Source organism: Rana temporaria, chromosome 3 (genome assembly GCF_905171775.1).
Source record: "Rana temporaria chromosome 3, aRanTem1.1, whole genome shotgun sequence".
NCBI classification, from domain to species: Eukaryota; Metazoa; Chordata; class Amphibia; order Anura; family Ranidae; genus Rana; species Rana temporaria.
Genome location: NC_053491.1, coordinates 208,021,326 through 208,045,048, shown reverse-complemented (window position 1 = coordinate 208,045,048; position 23,723 = coordinate 208,021,326). Strand labels below are relative to the sequence as shown.

Below are 23,723 nucleotides of genomic sequence, written 5' to 3'. Positions count from 1 at the left end.
TTCCTGGGAAATAGGACCTCCAAGTGAACAGGATGGATTCTGAGGAGATCTAACTCACACATTGATTTGCTCAATTGTACAAGGAACCATTATCTCTTATAATGTAGTAGTCCCTAATCATATTATTGTTCCTCACTTCCTGTCTTGGTATTCAACTTGCTACAAGAGATGAGGGAAAATCTTCCCCAATGGAGACACAGGCAGTAGTAAAAGCCAGAAAGTGGACCAAACAATCAATATTAAAAACCTACTGGAGCAAGTATATCTAAAGCCCATACTTTAGTTGAATGAAGTAAGTCAAGATTAAAAGCTCCTTTGTGTTGTCTATGTCCCATTTAAGAGATTTCCTTCACATTCTGTTCCAAAGACACTACAGAAAGTTAAGAGAAATCTCAAAGTAAAGTAAATTCCCTCTTAGACTGTTGTCACCAAAACCTGTGTCCCCAGTGGAGGATTTCATATCACCTATCGTTCCAGTGATAATTGTAAATTTTTTAATTTCCCATCACTATTTGTCTTGGTAAAGGTGATTAAAGTGGATGTAAACCCACTCTCATCCTTTCTAAACTACTGCCATAGTGCCGATTTGTTTGTTATAAAAACTGCAGATTCTGTGGGTGGCTCTGTTGTCTGGATTTCGGTGGGTGGAGTCGTGATGTCAGTAGACCCCCCGCCCACCTCTACACTCCCCTTGTCAACATGCATTTTGTCCCATGTATTACTTACACTGAATTCTACTATGATCACTAACATCCAGTCAAAATCCAGAATAGTAACCACATGACTTCAGAAAAGGAGTGGGGGTGGGAATTTAAAAATAATGCATGTCTCCAGGCTAGTGCATGAGATATGTAAATAAACTGTCACTCACAGCAAGGGGGCAGAACGGACTAAGGTTTTTCTCTGTAAGTTCGTTTTATTTCACTGAACAATAAAAAAGGATTGCTCAGAGCTGGATTAACTATTTGTGGCAAGACTGGGCACAGATGATAGGAAATCTTATACTCTACATTGTGACAGCAAAAAAAAAAATTGGGTTTACATCCACTTTAAGTCAAAGGTGAAATTCACCAGTCCTAGTGGGTCACTGATGGCATTAAAAACCAAAAAGGAGTGTCTAATACTTCCTTACTCCATCCAAAACCTAAAGTTTTGGCTTTACATACACTTTAATAAAGCTATGCAGAATGCAGTGGATAGGGAGAAATAATCCACAGCAACCAATTAGCAATTGGGTTAAAGTGGAGGTTCACCCAAAAAATCTTTTTTTAACATTAGATTGAGGCTAATTATGCGAAGCAGAATCGGGTGATTATTTTTAAATAAATGCAGTACTTACCGTTTTAGAGATAGATGTCCTCCACCGCTTCCGGGTATGGGCTGCGGGACTGGGCGTTCCTATTTGATTGATAGCCTTCCGACGGTCGCATACAGTGCGTTCCCTAAAGTAGCCGAACGTCGGTGCGCAGGCGCCGTATAGAGCCGCACCGACGTTCGGCTTCTTTCGGCAACTGGTGACACGCTGTATGCGACCGTCGGAAGGCTGTCAATCAAATAGGAACGCCCAGTCCCGAAGATCATACCCGGAAGCGGCGGAGGACATCTCTCTCTAAAACGGTAAGTACTGCATTGATTTTAAAATAAACACCCGATTCTGCTTCGCATAATTAGCCTTAATCTAATGTTAAAAAAAAAAATTTCGGGTGAACTCCCGCTTTAATGAACAGATTTCTGACCATTTTTTAATGGGTTTCTGCATATTGAAAACAATCATTATGCAGTGTGCTAAACTAAACTTTGACTTTCAGTTTTGCTGCATTCTCATTGCTCACTTTAGGACTACAAACTCTTCACTGAATAAGAATATTTCTTCAGTTCCCCATACATTTTTTTCACTCTCTTATATTTATTATTTCAGACATGTGCAATTATTTACACGTGAAGCCTGTGAATCACAATAGAATTTCCATGCACATTTTTTCAGTGCACTGCATACCTTTTCAGCAATCCATGCATAGTAACCCGGTGGGGTAATTCCCATTTGGACAACACTCGCTATAAGTAAAATACATAACAGAACTGGAGAGACGTATTTCCACATATAATAGTAGTATTTTAAGGGTGTGAATCCAAGCATATCCCTTAAATCATCCATGAATCTGAAAAGATAAAAATGGTAAGGTTACATACAATTAAATACAAAAAAGGGAAAGACTACAATAAAAAAAAAAAAAAAAAAAGGTAAACACTTAAGGCCCTTTTCACACTACAAAATAAATCCGTTTTAATAATCCGTTTTAAAATCCGTCAGATAATGTTAAAAAACGGAAGTTATACGTCCTTTATAAAATATCATTAAAGTCTATGGGATTTTTTTATGTTCCGTAAAGATCCGTAATAGTCCGTTATAACATACGGACGTTAGTTATAACGGAATATGTGACGGGTCTTGCACTATTTTTTGTAAATTTTTTGTCCGTTGCAAGTAACGGATATATTAACGTCCGTTATATTTTAACATTGAAGTCTATGGCACATGGACGTTAGTAAATGTCTCCGTAAATGTCCGTTATGTTAACGGACGTTAATTTTACTGAGCATGGATATTCAGGGGAACCCCGCTGTCAATTTAAAACAAAAATGACGTGCGGTTCCCGGTAAATATCCAGACCCTTCAGGTCTGGTATGGATATTCAGGGGAACCCCGCCGTCAATTTAAAACAAAAGTGACGTGCGGTTCCCGGTAAATATCCATAACCAGACCCTTCAGGTCTGGTATGGATATTCAGGGGAACCCCGCCGTCAATTTAAAACAAAAGTGACGTGCGGTTCCCGGTAAATATCCATAACCAGACCCTTCAGGTCTGGTATGGATATTCAGGGGAACCCCGCCGTCAATTTAAAACAAAAATGACGTGCGGTTCCCCCTAAATATCCATAACCAGACCCATTATCCGAGCACGTTGACCTGGCCGGCCGCAGAAAAGAGGGGGGGACAGAGTGCGGCCCCCCTCTCTCCTGAACCGCACCAGGCCACATGCCCTCAACATGGGGAGGATGTCCCCATGTTGATGGGGACAAGGGTCTCATCCCCACAACCCTTGCCCGGTGGTTGTGGGGGTCTGCGGGCGGGAGGTTTATCAGAATCTGGAAGACCCCTTTAACAAAGGGGACCCCCAGATCCTGACCCCCCCCTGTGTGAAATGGTAATGGGGTACACTGTACCTCTACCATTTCACGAAGGAAGTAAAAAGTATTGTAAAAAAAACACACTGACACAAAAGAATAAAGTCCTTTATTAAAAAAAAAAAAAAAAAAAAAAACTCCAGCGCTGAAAAATCCACTCGTTCCCGGCTTCCTGCGTTGTCCTGATCCAGCGACAGGTGCGGGTGATCTCCCGCGATGAGAAGATCCAGCGTCAGGTGATCTCCGCTCCGGCGATGTGAAGATCCATCCATCCGGCGCAGCAGCATCCCGGACCTCCTCTCACCGCTGGGCACAGCCCAGCGAATGAGCGGCTGAAGCTGTGACATTTCTTATATAGAGGAGGCAGAGCCACCCGTCACGTGACCCTGCCCCCTCTGACGTACCTCTGCTACATCACTGGGGAAGACCAAGAAGAGGAAAGGTCTTTCCTCTTCTTGGTCTTCCCCAGTGACGTAGCAGAGGTACGTCAGAGGGGGCAGGGTCACGTGACGGGTGGCTCTGCCTCCTCTATATAAGAAATGTCACAGCTTCAGCCGCTCATTCGCTGGGCTGTGCCCAGCGGTGAGAGGAGGTCCGGGATGCTGCTGCGCCGGATGGATGGATCTTCACATCGCCGGAGCGGAGATCACCCGACGCTGGATCTTCTCATCGCGGGAGATCACCCGCACCCGTCGCTGGATCAGGACAACGCAGGAAGCCGGGAACGAGTGGATTTTTCAGCGCTGGATTTTTTTTTTTTTTTTTTTAATAAAGGACTTTATTCTTTTGTGTCAGTGTGTTTTTTTTACAATACTTTTTACTTCCTTCGTGAAATGGTAGAGGTACAGTGTACCCCATTATCATTTCACACAGGGGGGGGGTCAGGATCTGGGGGTCCCCTTTGTTAAAGGGGTCTTCCAGATTCTAATAAACCTCCCGCCCGCATACCCCCACAACCACCGGGCAAGGGTTGTGGGGATGAGACCCTTGTCCCCATCAACATGGGGACATCCTCCCCATGTTGAGGGCATGTGGCCTGGTGCGGTTCAGGAGAGAGGGGGGGCCGCACTCTGTCCCCCCTCTTTTCTGCGGCCGGCCAGGTCAACGTGCTCGGATAATGGGTCTGGTTATGGATATTTAGGGGGAACCGCACGTCATTTTTGTTTTAAATTGACGGCGGGGTTCCCCTGAATATCCATACCAGACCTGAAGGGTCTGGTTATGGATATTTACCGGGAACCGCACGTCATTTTTGTTTTAAATTGACGGCGGGGTTCCCCTGAATATCCATACGACTTCTGGAGCTGGACTTCAAGAAAGGGTGAAATGTTTTTTATTAACGGACGTTAGAAAGGAATGATATAACGGATGTATACGGATATATACGGATAAACATTATCCGTTTTCAATAAAGGAAGAATGGTAAAATATTTATCCGTATGTATCCGTTATTAAACGTCCGTTAATAGGTGTAATACGGATATTATAAAACGGACATACAATCCATAGTGTGAAAGAAGCCTAATAAAGGCAAGCTTCAAGAAAAATAAATCTGTTCAGACAATGACCTGTAGACCTCTTATAGACAATCATGGCACAATACAAGAGATCACTATCAACTGTAATGTGGAACTGTATTTTCCATAAGGTACTCATGGGTCAGTGTAGTTAGGTCAAGCAGCACCATAATAGTACATTTATTTTTTATCTATGTATCAAATGTATCTGACAATCTCTGGTACGTGATAGCTAAATCCAGCAACATAACTAAAGTGTGAGGCCTCGCACACACACAACCGTTTTCCTCGACAGAATCCATCAAGAAACTTGGCGGTGGAGCTTTTTTGGCGAGGAAAGCTGTCGCGTGTATGTTTTTCATCGAGGAAACTGTCGAGGAACTCAACGAGAAAAAAAGAGAACAAGTTCTCTTTTTCCTTGACGGGAGTCTGATTTTCCTTGTCGTGTTCCTCGTCGGGCTGGTTTTCGACGAGAAACACGATCGTGTGTATGCTAAGAAACCCACGCATGCTCAGAATAAAGTATGAATCGGGAGCGCACCTTCGGTAAAAGTAGCGTTTGTAATGGAGATAGCACATTTGTCACGCTGTAACAGACTGAAAAGTGCAAATTGTCTCTTTCCAAACTTTTACTTAACACGCAGTAACATGAGATTAGCAAAAGCAGCCCCAAGGGTTGTGCCAGTGGAATCGAATTTCCCCTGCCGTCGTATGTGTTCTACGTCACCGCATTTGAGAACGAGGAGATTTGGTCTCAACAGTGTGTACGCAAAGTAAGCTTGTCAAGTTTCTCGACAAGCCTAACAAGAAACTCGTCGAGGAAAACTATGTGTCTTTTCCGACAAGTTCCTCTGTCGTGTGTACGAGGCCTGAGGAAGTGTGTGTATTGTCTGTACAAAAGGCAGTGGGTGATTTATTTACATTTTGTATATTTTTGTTCACCATTTCCATTAAATAAATCAATATATACATAGACGTTTACCTGGTAAAAATTATTATTTATATTAATATATTTTTATTATTATTGATACTATGTTACCTTGCAAAATTATTTGTAGTTATTATTGATACTCAATAGTCTCTTAAAGCAATCTTGACACCAAACTAAAAAGCTGTAACTATACAGGACACAGTAGTGAAAAGGGTCCAACAAGGAGAAAACTTCAGGGGACAGAAGAGTTGGATGCTCCCAGATTGTCTATTTCAAAATAAACTTTACACGGGGGTTCCTTTTACACAAAATGATATTTGATGGCACAGACAGCAGGAGAGGTGAGTATTTACTTTTGTACTACAATTATATCTTTTGAAAAGACTTTTCATTTGGTGACAGGATCATTATAAAGCCCAACCCCAAGACTGTATAGTTTTGTTGTTAAATATTCAGAGCAGCCCTTTTATCACTACTCTATCCACACTTCAGCACTGACCTATTTGCTTGCTACAGGTCCTCTTTTAGGTTAAATTATGCCCAGTGTCATTCAACCAACTTCTTGTGAGCCTAGTCTGTCATGGACAGGCCTGAGGGTTCATCTTCATGCAGCTTGAGTTCATAGATAAATGCAGAAACACTGAAGGCTGCTTGTAGGCAGGTGCCTACTAGGGTACTACTTCTTATTTGCTATGATTCTTATGTTTTGCACCCATTATGTACAATATATTGAAATTATATCTTGTGTCTAGTGCATTCTGGTTGTTGGGGGGGTAAGAGCTCTCGATAGCCTGCTCCCCGATGTCCATTGACCTGCCAACTTTGGGTGGACTTCAAATCAGGAAAAGGACCCAAGGACAGTTGTTCTCTTAATGGACATTTACCAGTCAGATATAGACCCCACCATGGAGCAGGGTACTAGGGGCACCAGGGGCAGCACCACCAGCCTATGTTAAGATTTAAAGATATACTCGATCTGCATTGTATGAAAAATTCTCCAGAAAAAGAATTGCATTGAAGAAAAGCTTTTGCCTGCTCTGCTTTTAAAGGGGAGTGTAGTGTCAATAAGTAGTGTACAGTATTATGGTGTATTCCATCAACATTATATTGAGGGAAGAGATCACATTAACCCTCTGAATTAGGGAAGGGGAACTCTATAACATGAATGTATAGCTAAGTTAACCCTTTGTGGGTGGTGTCATAGCTTAAGACATTCAGAAAATTTGACTACAGAGAAAATAGCAAACAGCCTATAGGGAAGCAGGTGACTTCATGGGGATGATGGAGGGCCCACGATAGCAAAGGGACCAGTTTGCTTTGGGTTTCTTTACTCAACAGCATAGATCCCAACCTGGGGTCAGCTGTGGTATGGGGCCTTCCTAAGGATCTGGCCTAAGAGTAGCGGGTGGGATGCATTAAGGAGGAGCACAGTGTTAGCTTCCTGGTAATAGGGTCGATAAGTTGTGTATTATGATGTATCCCTTCAACATTATACTGGGGGAAAAGATCACATTAACCCTCTGGGTTAGGGAAGGAGAACTCTGTAGCATGAATATATGGGCAAGTTAACCCTTGTGTGTGGTGTAAAAACATTCAGAAATATGTATACAGAGAAGATAGCAGACACCCTGTAGGGAAGCGTGTGACTTGACAGGGTTGACAGAGAACCCCGATTGGGAAGGGAACAATGTGTTTCAGGTTTCTTTACTAAACAGCATAGATCCCATCCTGGGGTCAGCTGCGGTACTGGGCCTTCTTAGGGACTTGACCTGAGATTTGCAGGTGAGATGCCTTAAGGAGAAGTACAGTGTTAACTTCCTGGTAAACCTAAGGGTGAATCTTATCAATTGTAGAGCAAAGTGGGTGTCAGTGACATCACTAGGGAAAGTGATGACTAATAGGCTGGTGGAGTCCAAGACATGGTCTACATTACCAGCTAATAATGCTAAATGTTCAAGTTTCAGGTGGAGAGGACATTGCTCCCTGCAATGTCACAAAGAAAGATGCATGTGAGGATGTGACAGAGAGTGCTGCCTTAATGCCACTACAATTGTTTGCATGCAATTCCTCTGTCAGCCCATATGGGGCAGAAGATCTCAACAGTGCCTGTTAACATGCTGGTGAAAAGGAGAAGCCCAAAAAAGAGAAAGAAGACCCCTCTCGTCATGAAAGATGATGCCCAGAATTTAGGTATGTATGCCATTTTTTTTCATTATTATTTACTGTGGGGAAATAAGTATTGGGTGGTACCGGAGATTGAGAATTAATCAATTTTATGGACATCTGTGTTAACCACTTAAGGACCGCCTAACGCCGATAGACGTCGGCAGAATGGCACGGCTGGGCACAATCACGTACCCGTACGTGATTGTTAAATACCCAGCCGTGGGTCGTGGGCACGCTCCCGCGACCTGGTCCGAAGCTTCGTGGCCGCGGGACCCGATCACCGCCGGAGTCCCGCCATCGGTCCCCGGAGCTGAAGAACGGGGAGAGGTGTGTGTAAAACACACCTTCTCCGTTCTTCACAGTGGCACTGTCATTGATCGTCTGTTCCCTGATATAGAGAAAGGCGATCAATGACGTCACATGTCCAGCCCCGCCCCCCCTACAGTTAGAAACACATATGAGGTCACACTTAACCCCTTCATCGCCCCCTAGTGGTTAACTCCCAAACTGCAATTGTCATTTTCACAGTAAACAATGCATTTTTATAGCATTTTTTGCTGTGAAAATGATAATGGTCCCAAAAATGTGTCAAAATTGTCCCATGTGTCCGCCATAATGTCACAGTCACGAAAAAAATCGATGATCGCCGCCATTAGTAGTAAAAAATAATTAATAAAAATGCAATAAAACTATCCCCTATTTTGTAAACGCTATAAATGTTGTGCAAACCAATCGATAAACGCTTCTTGTGATTTTTTTTTACAAAAAAATAGGTAGAAGAATACTTATCGGCCTAAACTGAGGAAAAAAACTTTTTTTTTTATATATTTTTGGGGGATATTTATTATAGCAAAAAGTAAAAAATATTGAATTTGTTTAAAAATTGGCGCTCTATTTTTGTTTATAGCGCAAAAAATAAAAACCACAGAGGTGATCAAATACCACCAAAAGAAAGCTCTATTTGTGGGGAAAAAAGGACGCCATTTTTTTTTGGGAGCCACGCCGTACTACTGCACAGTTGTCAGTTAAAGCAAAGCAGTGCCGAATCGCAAAAAGGGGCCTGGTCCTTTACCTGCATTTTGGTCCGGGTCTTAAGTGGTTAAACAATACGATTTTAAAAAGTACAACATTCATTTTAACCATTACTGCAAATATTGTATATCTACAGATGCAAATAGTTTTATGCCATAGATATTAATCTTCAAAAGAAAGATTTTGTATATTTATTTATTACAGGTACCTATTTAGCATCATCAATTTACGCAGTGCATATATATATTTTATAGATCAGCAGTATTGGCAGGAGCAATTGATCATAACAAATTTAAGAAAACATACTGCTAGTCAAAAGATTTCAGCACTTACTTGTCAATTCCATATATCCAGGAAATAGTGATATTCTCCAAGATGACCACAACAAGAAGGGGCAAAGTAGCAGAGTAATCATCAAACATAGTAACAAAGTAGTTTCCTGACCGTTGCACAAAGAGGAGCCCAATGCAGAATGCAAGCAGGCAACATCCAACTTAAGGAAGACAAAAAAGCATAAGCATTAACATTTGGACAAGAAACATCATATCTACCTGGTGTTGTACTATATGAATCTGTTTGCAGTTTAATGGTATCTTGAATGTTAAACCTAACGTGTATGAGAGTTGGATACATAGTAATTAAATTCATATTACCAATAGTGTGATCATTGCAAATAATTCTGTAGTGTTTGTATAAGTACCTAAAGATAATGTCTTAGCAATAATGAGAGATTGGAAGATTAGAACATACACTGAGAAAAATTATAAACGCAACACTTTTGTGTTTTCCCCTATTTAACATGAGCTAAACTCAAAGATCTGTGACTTTTTCCTATATACACAAAAGGCCTATTTCTCTCAAATATTGTGGCTAGCCTAAGCTACACCTGTGCAATCTTGATATGCCAAACATGTGAGGTGGATGGATTATCTCGACAAAGGATTTAGACAGATTTAGACAGATTTGTGAACAATATTTGAAAGAAATACGCCTTTTGTGTACATAGAAAAAGTCGCAGATCTTTAAAGTGGATGTAAACACACTGACAGCAAATTTACATCATTAGCACATTTCAACTCTATAATCCAATACATGCTGAATGTATATACCCTGCTATTCAAAAGGTCCCCCCCTCACCTGCCTGGGGCCCTGTTATGTTGCAGAATCTGTGGGCGTTACATTTTTCGGCGCTCGGTGGGCAGAGTGGCGACATCAGCGGACTCCCCCACAACTACACGCCCACGGCCAGCCAGCGTTGCGAGGATGAGCCTCGCGCTGGGGAGACTGGCGTGCAGGAGTGACAGAGCGCGTTCTGGGAAGAAGCATAGCGCGCTCACGGCCCCTGTCACTTCTGCACACATGTGTATGTCCAGGGACAGTCGGGGGATGATCGGTGCAGCAGGGACAGCTGTGAACACCGCGATCCCCTATGCATGGTTTTCATCAGCCGCTTTTCCTTCTCTCCCTCCGGCTTTCACCTGAAAACCATGCATGGGGGATCACGGTGTTCACAGCTGTCCCTGCTGCACAGATCATCCCCCGACTGTCCTCCGTGTCTGCCTCCTCCAGAGCCCCCTTCTTCTCAGGCCCCCTCCTCATCCACCCGCTGTGTCTCCCCCCCCCCCCTCTCTCCGTCGCAGCTGATTGCTTCCCTCTCCTCTCCCGCGGGATGGAGAGCGGAGAAAGGGGCCAATTACCGGCCCCTTTCTTTTCTGAATGGGACACCGAGAGCGTTCGTTACCGAGCGCTCTGTGTCCTGTGACAACGGAGCAGAGTAACCCGTGTTACTCTGCTCAGTTTATGAATGGAGGGGAGATGCTGTCTTCTCTCCATTCATCTTCTGTGCAGAGAAAAGAACTGGGAAATGACTGCCCTCTGTCCCTTTCTCTGTCTCAAATGGGAGATGTCAGGGGTCTCTGGCATGTCACCAACACCCCCAACAGGGCTGATAAAAAAAAAAAATCCAAAAATGTAAAAAAAAAATGAAATTGAAAAAATAAAACTGACACCACAACCCCCCCCATACCGACAAGGTCCAGAGCCCCAAGACCACCGACACCGACCACTACCCCACTGACACCGACTACTACCCTACTGACACCAACTACTACCCCACTCACACCGTCCACTGACACCGACTACTACCCCACTCACACCATCCACTGACACCGACTATTACCCCACTCACACCGTCTACTACTCCACTGACACGGACTACTACCCAACTGACACCATCCACTGACACCGTCCACTGACACTGACCACTACCCCACTAACACCGACCATTGCCCTACTGACACCGACCACTGCCCCATCCCCCCCAACCCCTTTCCCAAAAGCACTGTGAAAAAATATATTTAAAAAATAAAACCCCACCCTCCCATCAATAGTACAAAAATATTTTTTTTTTTGTAAAAATGAATAAAGCTCAGACTAAATACATCTCCCCTAATCACTTGTCTATGTATATTCTGATGGCTGTTCACTTGAGCATTTCCTCATAACACTGAACTGTGAATCACCCCATATTATGAAAACATTTAATCAAAACACAGGACAGGCAGCCAATCCTGGGAGAGCTGGAGAGGAGAGGAGAGGATGAGAGGGGAGGGGAGGGGGATGTGAATTGGGAACTTTTTACAGAAGCTGTGCATTTCTGCAAGCTAGTGCACAAGATATGTAAATAACCTGTCACTCAAGCAAGGACTTTGGTTTTTATCTGAAAGTCTGTTTTATTTCACTGAACAATAAAAAGAGGATTGCTCAGAGCTGGATTAAAGCGGGAGTTCACCTGAATTTTTTTTTTTTTTAACCTTAGATTAATGCTCATTTTGTCAAGGGGAATCGGGTAGTTTTTTTTAAAATCCAAGTATATCTATGTATGCGACCGTCGGAAGCCTGTCGGAAGACTGTCAATCAAATAGGAACGCCCAGTCCCGCAGCCCATACCCGGAAGCGGCGGAGAAGATCGCTCTCAAAAAAAAGTAAGTACGGCTTAGATTGAAAAAAAAAAAAAATCCGATTCCCCTTGACAAAATGAGCATCAATCTAAGGTTAAAAACTAACTTTTCGGGTGAACCTCCACTTTAACTCGTGTTGGCAAGACGTGTGGCAAGACTGGGCACAGTTGATAGGAAATCGTATTCTCTACATTGTGACATCAAAAAATAAATAAATAGGGACAAACACAAAAAAGTGTTGTGTTTATCATTTTGCCCACACAGGAGTGAACTTCTTCTATTCCATCTCTCTTCTTGAAAGCAATTAAATATATTAGATTTCAGTATCAAGTACAGCCATTGCATTTTGGACATATTTTGGAAAGGATTAGAAACCATTTTGGATTTTTACTGTTATCAAGGAGTTCGTTAGAGAGATATCCCCTGAGGGATAAAACAGTATTAGGGATGCAGACAGGGTTTCTAGATTTCCCCAACTCTAGAGATGCTGTTTGAGATTTTCTGTCACACCCTGTATGGTGACAATGTTGTCATCATGAGAGTAAGGGTAAATCTATGTAAAGGTGCCCACTTTCCCTCTTTTCCCCCACTTTATGCAGAATAAAAAAACAAAAAACGTTTGGGCTGAAAAACATCATATTTCATGTATTAGGCTCCATACACACATACACCTTAATACAATATGACTGTATTGTGGTGTATGTAGCCTAAATAATGGATAATAGGTATGTAAACAGCTATTTTAATAACATCTTAAGTGTATGCTTTGGGATATAGATGTGTTCAGTAGCGAACCACTCACACACTCACAAAATGAAGGTGAACTTACCAGTGAGAGGCTCTTTTCTTATTTTAAATGTGTCCACTAAGGGTGTTGTAATTCCTTCAATTGTTCCAAACATGCTGCCAAGGCCCAAATTTACTAACATGAGGAAAAACATCACTGACCAAAATGGCGATGCTGGAAAATGTGTCATAGCTTCGGTAAATGCAATAAAAGCCAAACCAGTCCCTTGGACAGACTGTAGAGAGAAGAGGGTATTAACATATGTTATCCTGTAATTCTCAAGTTATGTTGCCAGTCAAGTCAAGTACGGTAATCTGCACAGAATAACAAATTCCAATAATCCACATATGCTAAATATATGAGTCATGTGAACTTTGTAATATGAACTTTGAACTTTAAACATATGAAAATTTTCTCATCAAAAGTCCATAAACATTATCCACTTCAGCCCCGGACCATATTGCTGGTCAAAGACCAGGCCACTTTTTGCGATTTCAACTCGGTATGAGGCCTCGTACACACGACCGAGAAACTCGACGGGCGAAACACATCGTTTTCCTCATCGAGTTCCTTGTTAGGCTTGTCAAGGAACTCGACAAGCTTGCTTTGCGTACACACAGTCAAGCCAAAATCTCCTCGTTCTCAAACGCGGTGACATACAACGGCAGGGGAAGTTCGATTCCACCGGCTAAACTCTCGGGGCTGGTTTTGCTAATCTCTTGCGTGTTAAGTAAAAGTTTGTTAAGAGACGATTTGCACTTTTCAGTCTGTTACAGCTTGAAAAATGTGTTATCTCCATTACAAATGCTACTTTTACTCCTGTCTCATACTTTATTCTGAGCAAGCGCGGGTTTCTTAGCATACACACGCTCGAGTTTCTCGTCGGAAACCAGCCCGACCAGGAACTCGATGAGCCAATTTGAGACTCCCGTCGAGGAAATAGAGAACTTGCTCTCTTTTTGGCTCGTCAAGTTTCTCGACAGTTTCCCCCAACGAAATATCTCCTAGCAAGTTTCTTGCTGGTTTTTGCCAAGAAACTCGGTCGTGTGTACGAGGCCTCAGCCTTTTCCAATCTCAAGTACAGCGGAAATGCCAAAACAAACCCTGTAGCACTTGCACAAAGCCTAAACACAGCAACTAATTAAAAGCAACAGGTATATAAAGTGGCAAGAAATGTTATGTCAACCTGTGAACCCCTTTGTAATTAATGGGTTTTCTTCAGTAATTTGCCGTAAAATATAATCTTATCCTCAGCTAAGTCACAATAGACAAACACAATGGGCCAAATCCTCAAAAAACCTGCCTAACTTAACTTTCAGCAGTTAAGTTACACAGGCGTAAAATTTCTACCTAAGTGCCCGATCCACAAAGCACTTACCTAGAAATTACACGGCATGTAACTTAAGTGCCTCCGTCGCAAGGCGGTCGTCTGATCGAGGGGTAAAAAAAAAGTTACGCGCCGGAAAAAAAAAAAAAAAAAAAAAAAAAAAAAAAATCGAAATTTAAAAAAAAACGCGGCGATCGAAAAAAAGGTTTGTTTTTACAAGGTCTAAACAGTTTAGGCCTTGTAAAAGCATCCCTAATTTTACGCATGCAAAACGTAACTTACGCAGAAAACACAAAGCTAAAAAGCTTTGTGGATCTGCCTAAGTACTCATTTGCATACGCAAAGCGGCATTTCGACTCGAAATGCCCCCAGCGGCGGATGCGGTACTGCATCCTAAGATCCGACAGTGTAAGTCTCTTACAGATGTCGGATCTTCTGCCTATCTTTGGAAAAATCCTTCTGAGGATCGTTTCCAAAGATAGCCACAGGGATACGCAGGCTGAACAGCAGTTCCGCCTGCGTATCTCCTTTGAAGATTTGGCCCAATGTGCTTAAACTGATAACTGACAAATTAATTACTTCAATGAAAGCAAATTGGCATCAGTAGTTTGCACACCTGGGGTCCAATTAATGAAATGAGTCGGGGGTGTGGTTTAGAGCTAAAACCAGTTAATTCCAAAGAGTCACATACTTTTTCTTGCCACCGTGTCCTTAGGATATGGTGTGCAGCTTGGGCGGTTTGGGAACCATATCCTGAGGCTATACCTGTCAAACTCCAGAAGGACGCTGCAAGCAGCAACATACAGCGAGTGTTTGATACATCGTCAAAGATTGAATCCAGTTGCGTTTAACTAGTCACTATGTTTATGCCGCGTACACACGGTCGTTTTTTGTCTTGTAAAAAAACGTTGTTTTTTCTCGTGAAATAAAACAGCGTTTTTCAAACTTCATTTTAAAAAACGACGTTGCCCACACACACAGTCGTTTTTTCAAAATGCTCTAGCAAAGCGCGGTTACATACAACACGTACGACGGCACTCTGTTCCATTCAAACTCGCGTCATAACTTGCTTCTGAGCATGCGCGGGTTTAAAAACGTTGTTTTGAACGTCGTTTTAGCCCACACGTGATCATTTTTTATGACACAAAAAACGACATTTTGAAAAACGACAAAGAAAATTGAAGCATGTTCGAACGTAAAGCCCACACACGATCATTTTAAATTACGTTTTTTAAAACGTTTTATTTCATCACAAAAAACGACCGTGTGTACGCGGCATTAGGCTTTGTATGAGCAATGCAGGATTTATTTTGATATATCTTTTTTACATTGTCAGTGTGAGGATTCAGACTGCTTTCTGCCTAGCGACTCCACAGACCTGTTTATCGTTAGTCATCTCTGCTATTGCAGTTGGGCTGCTTTATGTTAGTTTCTTGTACACCAGAGATCAGAGTGGAAGACTGAGAAGCAGCACAAGGAACCAATGAACTGTGCTGCAGTGCTCACGTGTTAACAAGGAACATTCTGATAGTAGGAGGAAGCACACTGACAGAGAAATTCATCAATCATGGCTGTGGGGTAGGTTGTCAGCCTGGCCTTGCTGTCAAGCATGGTACATTCCTATCAAGGAATAAATGGGTAGAAATACAAGTCCTCTGGCAAGTAAAACAGTTCTCATATATGTATTTCATCTATGTATTTAAATTGTCAGAAATTGTTCTGACATTATTCAAGCAACTTTGCAGTCAGCCATGATACCCTCTCCCAAGAGACATGCAAAAGTGCTGTGATATGCAAGTGGTCTCAAGGTTTACATATAAGGGCATTGGCGTTTCTGAGGCATGACAGGTTGTTTGTGATACTGTGATATAAAGAAAAATTCAGCGCTGGAATAATAAACACAAAAAACAAAAGATTGCAAGCCAGCACTCAGGATAAATTCAAATAAAAAGTCCCAGAGTCAAATAGTGTATAAAATAGTGCAGCGCAAATAAAATCTAAGACAATATAATATTAATTTAAATATTGAAGAAAGTCCATATAGTGCACAAGTGAAAAATCCAAATAGTGCTCCAATGTATAGTGATTGAGTGCAGTAAATCAGAAATTCTGTGATCCACAGGTAAAGAATCCTCCACCGATTAACTAAATAGATAGTTGGCCTCTCACCTCAGCCATTCGACCATGGCTAGGTCACAAAGCGTTTTACACCTCCCAGGTGTGAGCAAGAAACCTTTAAATCCCAATAGGCAGGCAGCTACCAGCAACTCAGCTCAGCCAATATCCAGGTCAGCAGGAGGGTATATGTGAATGAGAGAGGAAACAGACTAGTGCTCTCTGTCTGATAGAACTAGATATTTATTGAAAAACAGGTAACAACTTACAATTAGTGGCACTCAAAGCCGAGTGTGAAGCATCAATAGCGTATATCAGAGCTGCAGGCTTCCGATTCTATGATCTGTTCACACACCAGCATGTGAGACGGCGAGCGCGGGTGACGTCACGTAGCTCCTCCCCCTTTCGTACGTTACGTCCCAATAGGCGGGACTTCATCAGCATAGGGTGGGGAGATCAACGTGTGCGTCCCGCTGCGTGTTATATAGTATGCTGTTGCCTCGGCAACCTAGCACAACAAATAAAGACCTGCCAACAGCGCCATCTTGTGTCTATATAATAGAAGACGGTCAAACTTAACAGATTGCCAAGCAGACTGAAAACAACTCTATGCTCAACATAAAGTGGAAAGATGGGGGCAGATACGATATTCTTTAAATAATTAATACTAATTAATAAATATAGTCAGATTTAAGTGTCATCAGCCACGGTCGCCTTCTCACTAACAAACAAATATTATGAATGACACCAAGGACATTCATTTACTGCATGACATAGCAAAATTTGCCATATCATGCAGCACGGAACAGATTACCAATAAAAGATAATATCTCAATCCGTCGATACCAGCATATTAAAACAGTATAATATACAGTATATAAATAAAATTAAATTAAAATTCATATAAAATTCATATGTAATCCATACAGAATCATATATAAAAACAAAGCTTCTATCATATATAAAAAAAATTATTTCATAAATGATTCATATAAAATTCATGTAACATTCCCCAATACACAATCAAGATACAAAATTACTTAAAAATATTAAAATAGAATTAGAATTTTAAAAAATTATTAAAAGATTACTTAGCGATTGGAAATAAAACAATTAAGATCAAACTCCACGTTAAGGCCGGCCTGGGAGGAAACTTTAGTTTCATATATCCAGAATGATTCTCGTCGGCTACGTTGCCGGATATAGTGTCCCCCTCTCCAATGCTTAGCAACTTTCTCGATGCCCCAAAATTTGAGACCTTTAGGGTCCCTATTGTGGCATTCTCTAAAGTGCTTTGATACACTGTGGTTTCGAATACCCCGTCGTATATTGCTAACATGTTCTCCCACTCTCACGAGAGGTGCGCCCTACATATTGCAACCCGCATTGGCATTCGAGCATATACACCACACCTACAGTCGAGCACGTGATCAAATCTTTAATAGGATATTCTGTCCCAGTGACAGTAGCAACAAAGGACTTGCGCTTTTTGATATTAGATTCAGCATGTTTGCAAGTTGCACATCTGCCACACGCGTAAAAGCCTGACAAGAAATTAAAGAGTTTTGGCCGAGGGATAACTGGCGGGTCTATCACTCCTGGGGCCAGGCGATCCCTAAGACAGGGGGCCTTCTTGTACACAAAAGCAGGACGCTCAGGGAGAACAGGGCCAAGTACCATATCTCCCTTTAACACAGGCCAATGTTTGGCCACTATTTTCTCAAACTTTTTGTGTTGTATGTTGTAATCCAATAGCATTTTATAGTTGGCTACTTCTGAATCAACACCCACCTTGGAAAACTGAGTCCAAGAAAGGGAGAGGTCAAAAAAGAGGGGGCAGCAACCGCTTGATAGGGGCACCACCTCCTTTACCTACGTACAATTACTACGCCCCCTTACAGAATTATTGGGAGGGACCCCCACCCCCCACTAATCAACAACATTTTTTAGGACAGGGGAGGACCCCCTGGAGGGGACCTCCGCCCTTTCCACCGGTTTGGACCGGCGAATGGAGGGAACCCTCTCTCCCCCCCTACCCTCCTCCTTTGGCCCAGGCCCCCCCGTTTGTGGGACAACCCAGGTCCAAAAGAAAAAATCAAGAGGAGTCAGAGGGGGGAGACGAATCCAAAAGACCAAGGGCGTAATCGGTGCCGGGATCTTCAACCTCAGTGGGGTCACTCTCACTGGGGATGAGATGCTGGTACTGGATAAAGGTCTGAAATTTGCGCCTATACGTAATTTAAATAAGTTTGAGACTTATGTGAATGTCCAGAAATATGTAAGGAATTTAAATTTAAAGAAATATTTCCTTTCTAACCCGATTGAGAGAACTCTCCCTAATGTTATTTCTAATCATTCTAAATTAAGGAATAAGTCTGTTTTTAACCCCCAATACACTGATACTAAGCATTTGGAAGTTTTTCGTAATCTAGTATGCAAAGACCTTGACAACCTTCGGATCAAAAAAGTGAGGGACTCACAGTGTATCCAGCGAGGCATTGTCTCTCTGGAGAAACGCAATGATATTGTGATCCGCCCGGCTGATAAGGGGGGGGGGCCTAGTGGTCCTCAGCAAGGCCTACTATTATGAGGAGATGTGTAGGCTGCTGGGTGACCGCACTACCTACCTCCCTCTTAGGGGTGACCCAATGGTTACGCTTAAAAATAAACTCCATGTGTTAATAGAAGAGGGCAAGGAATCAGGTGTCCTTAACAAAAAGGAGGCTGCATATCTAGATCCCTACCACTGTCGGACCCCGATAATATATTTTCTGCCCAAATTGCACAAAGATGCAGAAAGACCTCCGGGACGTCCGATAGTAAATGGAATCGATTCCGTTACATCGCGGCTGGGGCAGTACCTGGACGTTTTTTTACAGCCATTAGTGTGTAAAGTCCCCGCCTACTTGCGGGATACCAAGCAGATTATTCAAATTTTGAACTCTATCCCATGTACAGCTAATACTATACTGGTGACCGCAGATGTGGGATCTTTGTATACAATAATTGGTCATGATGCTGCTTTGGCATCAGTTGCATGGGCTCTGGAGGCTGCTGACCTAAAGCCAGAGCATGTATGTTTTCTTTTGGACAGTTTGAGATTTTGCTTGGAGAGTAATTACTTTTGGTTTAACAAGGAGTTCTTTCTCCAGCGGTGCGGTGTTGCGATGGGAGCCCGTTTCGCTCCCAGTGTGGCCAATTTGTTTATGGCCCGCTGGGAGCGAGACGTGGTCTTCCTGGACATGCCACCACAATTACTTTGCTATCGCAGGTATATTGACGATTTGGTGATGATTTGGGAGGGAGACCTGCCTGCATTGGAGTTGTTTATGAACAAACTCAATTCCAATGATCAGGGGATTGTCTTAACGTGGACGGTCTCTTGTGAACAGGTGACCTTCCTGGATCTTGAAATATTCAAATCTGGGTCCAGATTAGTCACCAGAAATCATTTCAAAACTGTAGATAGAAATGGATATATCCCATTAACCAGTTGCCACCATCGATTGTGGTTGTGCAATATTCCTCGAGGCCAGTTTGTTAGGCTGCGTAGGAATTGCACATTAGAATCTGATTTCACAGTGCAATCTCAGGAATTGGCTGCTAGATTTGTAGCAAAAGGCTACTCTATGGCCCCGTACACACGACCAGTTTCCTCGGCAGAATTCAGCTTCCGACCGAGTTTCTGGCTGAATTCTGCCGAGAAACCCGGCCGTGTGTACACTTTCGGCCGAGGAAGCCGACGAGGAGCTCGGCGAGGAAATAGAGAACATGTTCTCTATTTCCTCGTTGTTCTATGGGAGCTCTCGTCCCGCCGAGCTCCTCGGCGGCTTCAGGGCTGAACTGGCCGAGGAACTCGATGTGTTTGGCACGTCGAGTTCCTCGGCCGTGTGTACGAGGCTTATGCCTGTGATCAAGGAGGAAATAGAAAAAGTTAGAAATACTGACAGGAGTTTGATCATAAAAGATAGACCGCCTGATGTTGATTCAGAAGTAGCCAACTATAAAATGCTATTGGATTACAACATACAACACAAAAAGTTTGAGAAAATAGTGGCCAAACATTGGCCTGTGTTAAAGGGAGATATGGTACTTGGCCCTGTTCTCCCTGAGCGTCCTGCTTTTGTGTACAAGAAGGCCCCCTGTCTTAGGGATCGCCTGGCCCCAGGAGTGATAGACCCGCCAGTTATCCCTCGGCCAAAACTCTTTAATTTCTTGTCAGGCTTTTACGCGTGTGGCAGATGTGCAACTTGCAAACATGCTAAATCTAATATCAAAAAGCGCAAGTCCTTTGTTGCTACTGTCACTGGGACAGAATATCCTATTAAAGATTTGATCACGTGCTCGACTGTAGGTGTGGTGTATATGCTCGAATGCCAATGCGGGTTGCAATATGTAGGGCGCACCTCTCGTGAGTTACACGTGAGAGTGGGAGAACATGTTAGCAATATACGACGGGGTATTCGAAACCACAGTGTATCAAAGCACTTTAGAGAATGCCACAATAGGGACCCTAAAGGTCTCAAATTTTGGGGCATCGAGAAAGTTGCTAAGCATTGGAGAGGGGGACACTATATCCGGCAACTTAGCCGACGAGAATCATTCTGGATATATGAAACTAAAGTTTCCTCCCCGGCCGGCCTTAACGTGGAGTTTGATCTTAATTGTTTTATTTCCAATCGCTAAGTAATCTTTTAATAATTTTTTAAAATTATAATTCTATTTTAATATTTTTAAGTAATTTTGTATCTTGATTGTGTATTGGGGAATGTTACATGAATTTTATATGAATCATTTATGAAATATTTTTTTTTATATATGATAGAAGCTTTGTTTTTATATATGATTCTGTATGGATTACATATGAATTTTATATGAATTTTAATTTAATTTTATTTATATACTGTATATTATACTGTTTTAATATGCTGGTATCGACGGATTGAGATATTATCTTTTATTGGTAATCTGTTCCGTGCTGCATGATATGGCAAATTTTGCTATGTCATGCAGTAAATGAATGTCCTTGGTGTCATTCATAATATTTGTTTGTTAGTGAGAAGGCGACCGTGGCTGATGACACTTAAATCTGACTATATTTATTAATTAGTATTAATTATTTAAAGAATATCGTATCTGCCCCCATCTTTCCACTTTATGTTGAGCATAGAGTTGTTTTCAGTCTGCTTGGCAATCTGTTAAGTTTGACCGTCTTCTATTATATAGACACAAGATGGCGCTGTTGGCAGGTCTTTATTTGTTGTGCTAGGTTGCCGAGGCAACAGCATACTATATAACACGCAGCGGGACGCACACGTTGATCTCCCCACCCTATGCTGATGAAGTCCCGCCTATTGGGACGTAACGTACGAAAGGGGGAGGAGCTACGTGACGTCACCCGCGCTCGCCGTCTCACATGCTGGTGTGTGAACAGATCATAGAATCGGAAGCCTGCAGCTCTGATATACGCTATTGATGCTTCACACTCGGCTTTGAGTGCCACTAATTGTAAGTTGTTACCTGTTTTTCAATAAATATCTAGTTCTATCAGACAGAGAGCACTAGTCTGTTTCCTCTCTCATTCACATATACCCTCCTGCTGACCTGGATATTGGCTGAGCTGAGTTGCTGGTAGCTGCCTGCCTATTGGGATTTAAAGGTTTCTTGCTCACACCTGGGAGGTGTAAAACGCTTTGTGACCTAGCCATGGTCGAATGGCTGAGGTGAGAGGCCAACTATCTATTTAGTTAATCGGTGGAGGATTCTTTACCTGTGGATCACAGAATTTCTGATTTACTGCACTCAATCACTATACATTGGAGCACTATTTGGATTTTTCACTTGTGCACTATATGGACTTTCAATATTTAAATTAATATTATATTGTCTTAGATTTTATTTGCGCTGCACTATTTTATACACAGGTTGTTTGTGATAACTTCCCTTCTCATTCCGATGACTGCGGTGCTGTGTTATTTTCTCTAATGCCGCGCACACACAACCGTTTTTCGGGTTCTAAAAAATGAAGTTTTTTTTATTTAATGTCATTAAAAACAATTGTGTGTGGGCTCCAGAGCATTTTTCACGATCTAAAAAAATGTCCATTAAAAAATTCGAACATGCTCTATTTTTTCACAACGTTTTTAACATTGTCATTTTTAAGGTTGTAAAAAATGGTTGTGTGTGGGCTTTAACGACGTGAAAAAAAAACGTGCATGCTCAGAAGCAAGTTATGAGACGGGAGCGCTCTTTCTGGTAAAACTACCGTTCATAATGGAGTAAGCACATTCATCACACAGTAACAGACTGAAAAGCGCAAATCGTCTTTTACCAACACAAAATCAGCAAAAGCAGCCCCAAGGGTGGCGCCATCGGAATGGAACTTCACCTTTATAGTGCCGTCGTACGTGTTGTACGTCACCACGCTTTGCTAGAGCATTTTTTTTTCACGATCGTATGTAGGCAAGGCCGTTTTAATGATCGGGTTGAAAAAAACTTTATTTTTTCCAAGACCCTTAAAAACGTCATTTTTTTACAACACGAAAAACGGTCGTGTGTACGCGGCATAAGTGTTTTGACCATTATGCTGGCGATTTTGTGAGTTCTGGTAAGCCCCATCTGCTTTCACTGAGGTGATGGGTTTTGAAAAAAATTCCCCTCCTCTCTTTGGGAATTTGCATGCCATTGGACTCTTTTTTTTTATGGGTTTTTCTTATTGATGTTTGTGTGTATATATACACACTGTATATGAAGTGTCACTTTTCATTTATCAAATTTATTCATTGCACATGTTAATATAAATTTACTTAATTATTACATATTGAAGTATACACTTTGAGCACTTTATTTTAATAATTTGCATCATTTATTGTATCATGTTGCAGTATTTATTGTAACATTGGGTATAGCGCTGAACTGTTTGGTTTGTAAATGTTATGTGCTTTGTATCTAAGTATTGTGTTAGCTGCTTAATATACAATTTTTAGAGCACTTCTGGGGCCCATAACAACTTTCTTTGCTTCTTTATGTAAAAATTATTTTTCCAATCAGCAACTGAGGTTATCACATTAAAATGTACTCTCTATGGTCTTTTTGGTCAGGCTGAATATATTCATGGTTGAATTGTTAAGGTACCCTTTACATTGCGCCACTTTCCAACAAACATATTTCCGGCTATTAGTCTTTGAAGAAAAGTGAAATCTAAGTATTTATACTCTAGTTTATTGATTAAGGAAAAAAAACACAAAATACAAGCAAAGAAAATTGGATTGGCGTAGAGCCAATGTGGTGGCCATATTTAAAATGGGATCCAAGTCTTTACCAAGTAACTATAGACCTGTTAGTTTAACTTCTATAGTCAGGAAGACATTGCAGAGTTTAATAAAAGACCACATAGACAGCACCAGGGTTGCCAACCGCCAGTAAATCTACTGACAGTTTGTAAAAATCTGTGATTTTTTTTACAACTGCCAGTAAATATCAGGGGCTGATAATTTCATTCTGTGTTGACTTTAAGTGTAAATCAAGCAAATTACTTTGTTATGGGTATTGTCAGTGTTTCCATATCAGGTTTATACTGTTCAGATACTCAGTGTGTTAGTTTTCAATAGGAGTTCTGTAATTTCTCAGGTTGCCAGTAAACAATGTGCTCAGCCAGTAAAATTTCCATGTTTTGTCAGTAAAAAATGCTGCAGGAGGTTGG

The 23,723-nt window shown here is 41.8% G+C and overlaps 1 protein-coding gene across 2 annotated transcripts in view; it reads right to left on the bottom strand.

The window, feature by feature from the left end:
• Window positions 1–23,723, bottom strand: part of SLC6A15 (solute carrier family 6 member 15) — a 93,071-nt gene that overhangs the window by 3,186 nt on the left and 66,162 nt on the right. For both annotated transcript variants that reach the window (XM_040344180.1, XM_040344181.1), the window contains exons 9-11: window positions 12,622–12,814; window positions 9,166–9,325; window positions 1,997–2,159 (exon numbers count right to left, since the gene is read on the bottom strand). In XM_040344180.1, the coding sequence (XP_040200114.1) occupies window positions 1,997–2,159; window positions 9,166–9,325; window positions 12,622–12,814 (516 nt within the window). The remainder of the gene's footprint in view (window positions 1–1,996; window positions 2,160–9,165; window positions 9,326–12,621; window positions 12,815–23,723) is intronic.